This window comes from Saccopteryx leptura, chromosome 5 (assembly GCF_036850995.1).
Source record: "Saccopteryx leptura isolate mSacLep1 chromosome 5, mSacLep1_pri_phased_curated, whole genome shotgun sequence".
NCBI lineage: Eukaryota > Metazoa > Chordata > Mammalia > Chiroptera > Emballonuridae > Saccopteryx > Saccopteryx leptura.
In genome coordinates this window covers 203,349,157-203,361,416 of record NC_089507.1, presented here as the reverse complement: position 1 = coordinate 203,361,416, position 12,260 = coordinate 203,349,157, and the positions used below count along the sequence as shown (strand labels likewise).

At 43.7% G+C, this 12,260-nt stretch overlaps 1 protein-coding gene across 4 annotated transcripts in view; it reads left to right on the top strand.

The window, feature by feature from the left end:
- NCOA3 (nuclear receptor coactivator 3) overlaps positions 1-11,899 on the top strand; it is a 115,159-nt gene extending 103,260 nt beyond the window's left edge. For 3 of the 4 annotated variants that reach the window (XM_066387574.1, XM_066387572.1, XM_066387573.1), the window contains 6 exons: positions 2,382-2,675; positions 4,093-4,197; positions 6,103-6,373; positions 7,626-7,800; positions 8,146-8,281; positions 8,588-11,899. In XM_066387574.1, the coding sequence (XP_066243671.1) occupies positions 2,382-2,675; positions 4,093-4,197; positions 6,103-6,373; positions 7,626-7,800; positions 8,146-8,281; positions 8,588-8,599 (993 nt within the window). In that variant the 3' untranslated portion in view covers positions 8,600-11,899. The remainder of the gene's footprint in view (positions 1-2,381; positions 2,676-4,092; positions 4,198-6,102; positions 6,374-7,625; positions 7,801-8,145; positions 8,282-8,587) is intronic. The other variant, XM_066387575.1, reaches the window with a different exon arrangement.
- The last annotated feature ends 361 nt before the right edge of the window (positions 11,900-12,260 follow it).

Below are 12,260 nucleotides of genomic sequence, written 5' to 3'. Positions count from 1 at the left end.
GGGTGGGGTGTGAGATGTCACATTTTTCTCTAAAAAATCCTGTTTGATTCGAAGTTGTGATTTGAAGGGTGACTACTGACTAATATAGTTCAAATAGGTTTTCTAGTTTCTTTTTAGTGAGGGTTTGTTTGTAGTTTTGTTCTTTAGTTTTAAGATGTTTGTGTTTTTAGATTTAGGATGATGAGATAAAGAGTAACTGGGGCCCTGGCCGGTTGGCTCAGTGGTAGAGTGTCGGCCTGGCGTGCAGAAGTTCCGGATTCGATTCCGGCCAGAGCACACAGGAGAAGCGCCCATCTGCTTCTCCACCCATCCCCTCTTCTTCCTCTCTATCTTTCTCTTCCCCTCCTGCAGGCAAGGCTCCATTGGAGCAAAGATGGCCCGGGCGCTGGGGATGGCTCTGTGGCCTCTGCCTCAGGCGCTATAATGGCTCTGGTCACGACAGAGCGATGCCCCGGATGGGCAGAGCATCGCCCCCTGGTGGGCGTGCTGGGTGGATCTTGGTCGGGCGCATGTGGGAGTCTGTCTGACTGTCTCCCCGTTTCCAGCTTCGGAAAAGTACAAATTATAATTAATTTTTATTTTTAGCAAAGTAATCTTTGTTTATAACTTAGAAGTAACATGATACAAAATATACTTTTGAGGAAGCACAGTCATTTGCCTCACTTGGGTGGTGCAACTAAACTGTTTGTTTTGATGATCTAAGGAATGTGCTTATGCAGCAGTTTTTTTTTCTTTTGTATTTTTTTGAAGTGAGAATCAGGGAGGCAGAAAGACAGACTCTTGCATGCCCCCTGACCGGGATCCACCTGGCATGCCTACTAGGGGGTGTTGCTCTGTTGCAACCAGAGCCATTCTAGCGCCTGAGGCCAACTTTACTCCCGTGGAGCCTTGGCTGCAGGAGAGGAAGAGAGAGATAGAGAGAAAGGAGAGAGAGAGAAGGGTGGAGAAGCAGATGGACACTTCTCCTGTGTGCCCTGACCAGGAATCGAACCTAGGACATCCACATGCCAGGCCGATGCTCTACTACTGAACCAACCAGCCAGGGCCTGTGCAGCTATTTCTTTATCAGCTTCAGTCTGTATCTATTGTATTTCTGATATGATAGCTGACAACGCATTCATAGTCCCTCATCGGAGAACTTTGTGGTCAGATATGCTTTGGAATCCAGGAGTTCTGGATTTTAGAACGGTGAATGGTACATGCGTACCACATGTTACACGATGTCCCTGGTAGAGTCTTGAGCAATACTCTAGTTTGGTCAGTAGCCTGTGATCAAAATGTTAATACTTCTATAGCAAGATACATAGTCGCACTAAATGGGATAGAGGTTATGTATGCTACATACAAATTCAGGTCAGGTTTTGCTGCTAAATACATTTGGAGCTAATGAAAAAAAATATTTTTAAGAGCTTTACTGGATATTTGGAATTTCTGATAAGAAATTGTGGATTGGATTTTACTCCCCTTCTCCCAGTGTGTACTTGCACACCTGTGGCCACGACTCTCTGTCCCCCCAGTATCATTGTCATCTGTTGTTAAATAGTCAATATTTACATTATTTTGCCTCATTACTGACCCAGGTATAGTTTGTATAGGGTTTTGTTTTGGTTTGTTTCGAGTTGATTGCCTTCTTTTTGTTTTGTTTCCTACACACTTACTGCAATTTTTCCCCAGGTGCTCCAACAGAGATACAAAATTTCTCTGACTTTTTTCTTCACATGTTCAGACCCCTCAGTTTCTTCTCTCCCGCCGGTACTCCTCTTCTCCGGTGTTTGTTCTGCCCTTGAGAAGCAGGTCTGGTGACAGGAATAGTCATCCTTCTCCCATCCTGAATCTCAGGCCTTTTCTTTTTTTGATTTATTCTTTTGTTTTCCTGAAACACAGTTTCTGTTGACTTCATCTCTGCTGCGTGCGATACAATACACACCAGGGCTGAGAGCTTTTGTTGATTACCTGTCTCTACCCAAATCAGCTCTTGCAAACTACAAAAGGATCTTCTACATGTTACATTAGAATTTCATTGAGTATAGTGATTTTAATTGATTTATTTTATACATGGCAGGTGAGGTCCATGTTGGTACAGATCTAGTCTGGAACAAATAGTTTTTCCCCAGATACTTAAGACATTGTAGACATTTGGCTCAGAACATACCTGAGTGTCCGTCTGTGTGAAACCTTGTGCTGGGCACCAGGACGCAGCGGGAGAGGATGAGGCGTGGTCGGTGTGCTCGTGGGACTTAAGACAGCAGGCTTGATTGTCCTTTTGGGATCGCAGCATGATTGTTCACAGATATTAACTTCGTTTTTCACCTTTAGAGCATTTGATTTCAATTGCTTTGCCAGATGTACTTCACTGTTCATTTGTGTGTTTGATGTTTAAGGGACAAGCTTTGGAGCCCAAACAGGATGTTTTCCAAGGCCAAGAAGCAGCAGTACTGATGGATCAGAAGGCAGCGTTATATGGGCAGACCTATCCAGCACAGGGGCCTCCAGTGCAAGGAGGCTTTAATCTTCAGGGACAGTCACCGTCTTTTAACTCGATGATGAGTCAGATGAACCAGCAAGGCAGTTTTCCTCTCCAGGGAATGCACCCTCGGGCCAACATCATGCGACCTCGGACTAACACCCCAAAGCAACTTAGAATGCAGCTTCAGCAGAGACTGCAGGGCCAGCAGGTAACCGGTCCCAGACTCGGCCTTGGCTACAAAGGGCCTTAACCTTTGGCCCCTTCTTCTTTGTTTTCAGACTGTGTTCTTCTGGGCTCTCCATTCTTGTCAGCTAAAGGAATTTCTTTTGTTTTTCACCTCTGTGTAACATTTTATTTGTATAGATCAGCGGTTCTCAATCTGTGGGTCGCGACCCCGGCAGGGGTCGAACGACCAAAACACAGGGGTCGCCTAAAGCCATCGGAAATACCCACAGGTTGAGAACTGCTGGTATAGATGGTTCTTGTTAGGGGGAGGTGTGCTAGAATTGGATACCTTTTTCTTAAAATGTTCTGTCCTATGGGTTAAAAAGTCAGTGTCAGCTCTTGGGGAAGAAAACTATTTCTCAATGACTTTGTAGTCCTAGAGGTCGATAACTTCTATTTTAAAAAAATTCCTTAATAGTAATAACCAAACATTAAAACATTATTGATTTCAGCATTCTTTTTATGGAATCTCTGCTTTCTAATGTTTTATGAAGCTTGAGCTCTCTTTTAATATGCCAAGTAAAGACAGATTTTTCTTATTGTTTCCTTAATCACCAACAAATATATATATATTTAAAGATTTAATTTATTGATTTTACGAGGGTAGTGAGAACAAAAAGTATCAACTCATAGTTGCCTCACTTTAGTCATTCATTAGTTGCTTGTCGTGTGTGCCTTGGTGGGGCAAGCCCAGGGTTTCGAACCGGTGACCTCAGTGGTCCTGGTCAATGCTCTTATGCACTGTGCCACGACAGGCTTTCCCCAAGAAATATTTTAAAACTTAATTATTTATATTGTTTGCATCTTGCAAATGTGGCAGACTGAACCATAGAAGCAGCTGAGTGAGTTTAGAATCCAGTCAGCCAGAGATGCTTCTAGTGTATGATACTCATAAAAGTCAGTTCAGTACTCAGGAAAGCTGTGTTAATGTGCTCATGGTATCATTTTACTTTTTACCATTTCCTCGCAATAAAATGTATCAAGGAAAAGGTAACAGAAGAAGTAGTTTATTAAGTGTTACTCTGAACAAGTTAAAGCTATTTCCCCAGTGGCCTAAATAATCCGTGAGAACATCTGATTTACAAATCCTGAGTTCCTGTTCTACATATTCTTTAAGCTGCACAATTGCACTTTTTCTCCTGATGCTGGAAAGCTTCATTCGTATGCTCGCAGGCCAAGAACTGTTCAGCATGAAGCTTTTGAAGCATGAAAGGGTGCCGGTTCAGCTTAGATGCCACTTACCCAGGTTAATGGATTTGGAAAGGGCATCGTGACCTCACTGGGTGATGCTGAGGATTTGGAAAGCTATTTTGGGCTCATTAACATGTTCTGTTTGCATCCTAACCAGCTTTCTCTCTCTCTCTCTCTCTCTCTCTCTCTGTCGCTTGCTCTCTCTCCAGTTTTTGAATCAGAGTCGTCAGGCACTTGAAATGAAAATGGAAAATCCCACTGCTGGAGGAGGCGCAGTGATGAGGCCCATGATGCAGCCCCCGGTGAACTCCCAGGTGAGCAGCGCAGACCAGGCTCTCGGTGTTGGCTCCCTGCCCTGTGCCTAGCGCAGGGTAAGAACCGTCCGTGCTCCCAACACTTTTTCTCTCCTTCTCTCTCGCTGGTGACTGGGAAGAATCGGAAGAGAAGGGGCCCCTTACTGACACCGCTATTCATGTTTTTAAAATTAATTTCCATTTGTGATCAATTGCTGTGTTGTGAAAACAGCTATCACTCACTTTTTCGGAATTTAAGATAATCTGTAAGCTTTTCTCTGTTCCTGGATTATGAAACCATATGCTCACTGGGTAACACTTGAAACAGTAAGAACTATAAAGAATAAGAAAAATCAAACATAAGCTTACTCTCAGTACTAACCTCTGAGATGACCTGTTTCCGGTAGTGGGCAGGATGAGATTCAAGTTCTTTCTACCTCCAGTCCAAGGTGGAGACTGTATTAAGATATTTTCTTAATGTACATTAAGCAGATGATAACACAAAAATTTTTTACTGTGGTTTGAAATATTGTTTATAATTGTTAAAAAGGACAACTGAGAAATGCCCCGTTTTCACTGCCTTAGGGCCACTTGGAAGTAATGGTATCTATTTTCTTTTTAAAAAATTTTTATTTTTAAATTTATTTTAAAGAAAAAAGGAGAAACCTTGAATTGTTGTTCCACTTATTTATGCCTTCATTGGTTGATTTTTACATGTGCCCTGACTGGGGATTGAATCTGCAACCTTGGTATATTGGGACAATGCTCTAGACAGCTGAGCTACCTGGCCAGGGCCTATATTTTCTTGATAATCAGACATCCTGTATAAGCTAATCTGGGGTACCCCCCAGAAAACGAATCAAAGTTTGCTTTTGGAGATAACCTCCACCTGCTGGGGAGCACAAACCACAGCCCCCTTGTTCAGTGCTTTGTTCCTGCCACCTCTTCTTCTTTTTTAAATAATTTTATTTTTTTAATGGGGCGACATCAATAAATCAGGATACATATATTCAAAGATAACAAGTCCAGGTTATCTTGTCGTTCAATTATGTTGCATACCCATCACCCAAAGTCCGATTGTCCTCTGTCACCTTCTATCTAGTTTTCTTTGTGCCCCTCCCCCTCCCCTTTCCCTCTCCCTCTCCCCCCTCCCCCCGTAACCACCACACTCTTATCAATGTCTCTTAGTCTCACTTTTATGTCCCACCTACGTATGGAATAATGCAGTTCCTGTTTTTTTCTGATTTACTTATTTCAATTCGTATCATGTTATCAAGATCCCACCATTTTGCTGTAAATGATCCGATGTCATCATTTCTTATGGCTGAGTAGTATTCCATAGTGTATATGTGCCACATCTTCTTTATCCAGTCATCTATTGACGGGCTTTTTGGTTGTTTCCATGTCCTGCCTGCCACCTTCTTAACCTCCAGCCAGCTCCTCTTCACCCTCTGCCCCTCTGCCAAGGTGTAGAGAGAGTGTGAGGCCTCCTGGACGGCTTCCTGCTTTCTGCGTATAATCCCATCTATTCTTTTTTGCTCCCCTTCATATTTCAAATCCCCCTCTTCCCAATACACTCTCAATTGTGCCTTTTTTCATCTTGTAGTTTTATTTCATAGTTCCTGAAATGTCCTCAAAATCTACTCTACTCTCACTTTGAGGAATGTTTTCTGATCATTTAAGGCTTTCGTTTCCTGACCCCAGATAATTTCTAGATCCCTATTCTGCCCAATCTTTATCTCTTTACCCCCCTCCAATAGCCAGAAAGCCTTTACCATCATGAGACTGGTACATTTTCCCATGTTTGTAATTAGAAAGGCATTGGGTGTTTTTTCTGATACCTAATGTGTTATGACGCTACTATATGCATGAAGTAGGCTGGTTCTTGCTACACATGCGTACTTGCATTCTTTTTTTGGCTATTAGCAGGGTTTTCTTAATGCCCAGATGGTTGCGCAGCGCAGCAGGGAGCTGCTAAGCCATCACTTACGACAGCAGAAGATGGCGGCGATGATGATGCAGCAGCAGCAGCAGCAGCAGCAGCAGCAGCAGCAACAGCAGCAGCAGCAGCAGCAGCAGACCCAGGCCTTCAGCCCGCCCCCTAACGTGACAGCTTCCCCCAGCATGGAGGGCGTTTTGGCAGGGCCTGCCATGCCACAGGCTCCACCCCAGATGTTTCCATATCCGCCAACTTATGGTAAATTGAAAGGACATAGATTCACTAGCTGTTGCATATTAAAAATAAATAGTAATATTCACTCCCTCTTTTTTTTTCACAAGAAAAAGGAAATTAATGAAAATAATAGAACAAAAATCTCTGTGCAGGGGACTGTAAATTGTAATTGAGGTAGATGACCTATCACAGTGGAGTATTCTTGTTCTAGGTCCTTTTTATTTTTTTTTGTATTTTTCTGACGTGAGAAGCGGGGAGGCAGAGAGCCTCCTGCACGCGCCCTACCGGGATCCACCCGGCATGCCCCCCGGGACATTGCTCCATTGGGGCCGGAGCCATTCTAGCACCTGAGGTGGAGGCTGTGGAGCCATCTTCAGAGTCCGGGCCAACTTTGCTCCAATGGAGCCTTGGCTGCGGGAGGGAAAGAGAGAGAGACAGAGAGGAAGGAGAGGGGGAGGGGTGGAGAAGCAGATGGGCGCTTCTCCTGTGTGCCCCGGCCAGGAATCAAACCCGGGACTTCTACATGCTGGGCCAATGCTCTACCACTGCCAACTGCCACAGCCCTGGGTCTTTTTTTATTCAACTCTCCGCATCTTAATTTGACAGAAAGACTACCAGGTGTCCCTCCGACTCCCTGTCTCTATTGTCTGGAGTGCTTGGTCAAGTCTGAGAGTGGTGTGTTGTGTGGGCTTCTGAGCTGCTTTTCGTGGTGACAGACATATTGATTACAATAATGCATGTACCCCCTGGGGGTAGCCATATCTACTGGGAGAGTACACTTTTTTTGGGGGGTGACAGAGACAGAGAGAGGGACAAATAGGGACAGACTGAAAGGGAGAGAGATGAGAAGCATCAATTATTAGTTTTTCGTTGTGACACCTTAGTTGTTTATTGATTGCTTTCTCTTGTGTGCCTTGACCAGCAGAGCAAGGGACCCCTTGCTCAAGCCAGTGACCTTGGGCTTCAAGCCAGCGACCATGGGGTCGGGTCATGTCTATGATCCCACACTCAACCTTGCAGTTTTGGACCTGGTTCCTCTGTGTCCTAGCCTGATGCTCTATTTACTGCACCATTGCCTGATCAGGCTGGAGTCCCTTTTATACAGAAAGATCATTGATGTGATTACCTTTCAAGTGGACTTGGTGAGAAGCAACAATGACTGTCTGGCAGCATCCTTCTCACCTTCCCCTGCCTTTAAAAAACCCCCATAAAATTATTATAAAGAGCTGATATTCTAAGGAAGTAGCATTTGTGAATTGTAATTTCTTTTTTAAAGGGATGGGACAACAGCCAGATCCAGCCTTTGGCCGAGTGTCCAGTCCTCCCAATGCAATGATGTCATCAAGAATGGGTCCCTCCCAGAACCCTATGATGCAGCACCCTCAGACCGCACCCATGTACCCGTCCTCAGAAATGAAGGGCTGGCCCTCAGGAAGCCTGGCCAGGAGCAGGTGAGGAGTGAGGGCTTTAAGTCACTCATACTCTAGTGCCAAACGTTACGGAGATCTCTGAATTTTTGAGTGAAGCCTGTTTGGATGGAAAGCTTGGAAAGGCTAAACCCTGGGCCTTATTAGAAAATTTTATTTGTTTTATCCATTTTGTGAGTCCTACCACGCACACGTCCATGAGAGCACTGTGTACAGCTTTGGAAAGTAAGAGCGCAGGCTGTCGGGAGTTTCTTCCCTTGTGGTATTCTCTGCTTAAGGAGAGTGCTGTTTGGCAAAATTGTGACGGTGTCTGTGCGCATGCCCTGTGTTACTGAAGTGCCCAGGGGTCACGTCTCACTTCCTTTGCAGCTCTTTTCCCCAGCAGCAGTTTGCCCACCAGGGGAACCCAGCATACAGCATGGTGCACATGAACGGCAGTGGCCCCATGGCGCAGATCAACATGAACTCCATGCCCATGTCTGGCATGCCCATGGGCCCTGATCAGGTATGGGGATCTTTTCCTTACTTTCTCAAAAAGGTTTTCTTGTTCTCTGGAGGGAACCAAAGCCTCAACTTGAAACTAAAATTCTAGGTAAATTTTTAATTTGGATGTAGGAAACTTAAAAATACAGTCGTTGAAAAAATTTTTGGTTTGAAGGCATTCTGCCATTAGATACTTTTGGTAATTTGAGATCTGAGTCTGAGTCAGTCAATCAGCCGGAGCCGTGTTACAAGCCATCAGTATAGACATACGGGTTCTTTTCTCTTGTGGAAAGTGTGACACTCATGTTTTTCTTCTGGTTGCTAACAGAAATACCGCTGACATCACCAGGACCTCCAAAGAGATCAGTGTACCAGTGACTGCACTAGGAATATCGGGAGTAAGGAATCATTGTTCTAGGCACCCAGCTCTGAAGAAAGGACCAGCTTTGGTCTCCGTCAAGGGTATTCCAAGAGATGTTATTTGCGTAGAACTGGATGTTAAGCTGAAGTGCGAGACCTGCCCCCCCCCCCCCCCCTTTATGTGTCATGGTATTCAAAACAAATCATTCTGACATTCTGCCTCTTAGAGATATGATTCTGGAAGTAACGGAGTGTTACTCATCACAAAACTCTCCTGTGTCCCCTCTGTCTGTCTGGCTATCCAGTCTTTCAAATAAATGTGGGTGGGCCAGAGAACAGTGGAGAAATCAGCAGAGATTAGAACATCTGGTTTCTCTAGTTGCAGTATTGGAGCGGGACATAGTTCCAGCCTTTGTTTTTGTCACTGCCAGGTGGTTCTGTCCTGTAGGGCTGGCATCCCTGAGTTCTCATCCTGTAATGATAGTGCTGAGTTGCGCCCACCCTGTTCTTGGTTGTCCTAGACTTTTGCTAGGATTTTCATTTGCCCCTTAATGTTTTGTCATAATTCACCTCCAGGAATTCTCCTTGATGTCAAATGGCCTTGTGGAAGGGAAAATGACAGTATTTAATTGCAGCAGTAGCAATTTCTCACATGCTAATGTGCCGCTGAGTGCACTTTATTTAAAAAGTAGTGGATAAATGCAATATTGTTGAGGTCTTGAGGAATGGTGAACCACTTCCTTGTTTTTGTCTAATCTGTTGGATAGAGAACTATGATTTTTTTTGTTGTTGAAAGTACTGGTGTCACCCTTTGCCTATATGGTAGAGCAATAATGCTTTTTGAAAATAAACTGCAGAAAACCCAAGGCTAGGTACTGCATTCTGAATCAGAATTTCGCAGTGTTTCTGTGAATAGATTTTTTTGTAAATATGACCTTTAAGATATTATATTATGTAAAATATGTATATACCTTTTCTGTAGGTCATAAAAACTCATTTTTACAGAGTTTGTGAAGCTAAATATTTAACATCGTTGATTTCAGTAAGCTCAGCGTGGGGAGGCTGCGAACAGGAGAGAGGGCCCCGAGTCTTGTGCTGGGGGGGGACAGCCTCCTGAGCTCGCCTGCCCTCGGGCTTCCCATGCCTCTGAATCGAAAAGCTTTTTAAAGAGATCATTTGTTTAGATGTAGGCATTAAAAATTTTTTTTTTTAATTCTTCTACCAGAACTAAGCACTTTGTTAATTTTGGGGGAAAGAATAGACATGGGGAAATACACTTTTAAAAAAGGTATCAAGAATTTAAAAAGATTAAGCAGTTTGATTTAAAAAAGAGTCTTGGCTTTTAAACGGTCCATAACAGGAATTCATGTTTTATTTTGAATTGAATATGGCATCTTTTCGTCCATTGGAAGATTGCTCTATGGTTATTATTACCTGAATCTCACACTGAGCTCTCAGGAGTAGAATCCTTGATGTGTGGTTTCTGGTGTCTGCTCAGCTGTCTTGTCCACTAACATGATGTTTTCACTGTCCCTGAGAATAAGAAGGTGTCCTGGTTATTTCTTCAGGACTTGGCCTCATGAAGTTCCCTGTGCGTGAGTGAGGGCTGCAGTCCGAGCGCCTTTCACGCCCTCCCTCTGCCACCCTGCCCTGTCTGCTGTCGCCTCTCCGACACTTGGTCTGGTCAGCTGGGAATAGGGGGGGGGAGAATCAAGTTTAATTCCCTGTATCTGGTTTACTTTATTAGGCTCAAACAGTTGAATGAAATTGGATTTTTGGAGTATGTGAATTTCAGATGTCTTTGCTGGCTTTGTTATCATTTCCTAGCAATAACAGAGCCAGTTAGTTTTATTTTACACACATTTAGCTAATCTTTCTAGGTGCCTCTGAAGGTAAGACCATTCAATTTTTGACTTATTAATAAGTGAAACCTGTATTTCTAGAACTAGCACTCGAGTGGGTTTGAGTCTGACGCCCCCTCCCCGTTAAAAATAGATCGAAGATTGTAAATCCATCAGCTTCCAGGACAGTGGCCTGTGCTTTTCGGTAACCGCCCCCCATCTGGAGACAGAGACACAGCTGAGTAAGGGTCCCTGTCGTTTTGACACAGTTGTTAGGTGTTTCTAAACCTTCCTTAAGGTGCGTGTGTGGGGAGAAACAGAATGGTGCTCTTCTTACCTTTCTTGACTTTTAAAAATTAAGAACAAAATAAAGTTTTGTGAGTCTTTTCCTTAGTCCTGGCTCCAGCCTAAATGGAAGACAGCGCCCCTTTTTATATGAAAACCATGTCTAGTGTAAGTTTTTATATTTTCTACTTGTTCATTTTATTGGTGCAGACTGAAGATTTTGATTTTAATAGATGCAGTCTTCGAGATAATTTGTTTTTAACTTTTACTGCCCTTTTATCTTGGAGAATTCTTTGTACTCCCGCTGCCTGCCTCTCCTCACTTCCCTCCCCCCCTTTTTACAACTTTGGTATCTGTTGGGTGAACAGGAGAAGTAGTCTTTTCATCTGCTTTTAGAATGTGAAATATTTCCAGTATACCTACTTTTTTGCTGAATCCAAAGACAAAATATATATATTTTTAAAGATCAAAATGATATAAAGGAGATCCGTTTCTTCCTTTAAAAAAGCAAATAGAAATTTTATGATAATATGATGATGCCGCTTGTCTAAACTGTGCATCTTGATGGAAAGGTGTAAATATCAACAGGTCTGCTTAATCGGTATCTGCCACCTGAGGTGAGTCGGGGTGTCGGGGTGAGGTTCTGTGCCCTAGTCCTCTGCTGCAGAGCGCTGCAGCGGGAAGGCCGTGCACTGTCAGGCACCCACACGCCTGTCCAGTCCTTTTTATTTGCAGAAGCCATGCGTTTTGTCACAAGTGGGAAATTCATAGGAGCAAAGCCTCTAGGATAGAAGAACCTCCTCCCGCTGCGGAGGAGCGGGAGCCCCTCAGCCCGGGGCAGACTGACGTGAGCAGGGTGTCCTTGTTTTCCTTCCTCCCTTCTTTCTCCCCGATGTACGGAATTTTGAAGATGGAAATGTCATTCTGAGAGCAATATTTAAATTCTCAGGAAGTGACTTATAGTATTGAGAATGAATTCAGTTTCAATCAAGTTTACATTAAGTGTTGCTTTTAAAAAAATTTAATCATTCTTTACACTGCAAAGAATCCAAACCACATTGGATTACTTACGAGATGGTTGTGTGGTAAGCTACGACTGTTTTGCTGATCATTTTGGGTGTTGTTGTAAATAAAGGTTTCTATTTAAAATGGAAGCTCAAGAGCTTGCTTTATTTAAAGAAGAAATCCCTATTGGATTAAAGGTAGAAAAGAAGGTTAAGGACTCTTATTTCAAATAACAATAATAATCGTTTCTATGATGTTAATTTCCCCCCCTAAATGCCTTTTATCACCTGTAGCAATAGAATCAGCAGAACTGGAAAGTATGCTCTGCAAACACGCGCTCAGATGAAATCCTGAAAAGCCCGGAACTGTTAGAAAGGTGAGTGCTCGGGCGCTGCCTCGATGAGCATGCGCTGAGGTCCCTCCTCTGTCCCCCGGTCCAGCCTGTGACAGTTGCCGCTACCCCCGTTAGACTGCCTGGGATGTAGAGAAGGGTCAGGGACTGGCTTTACA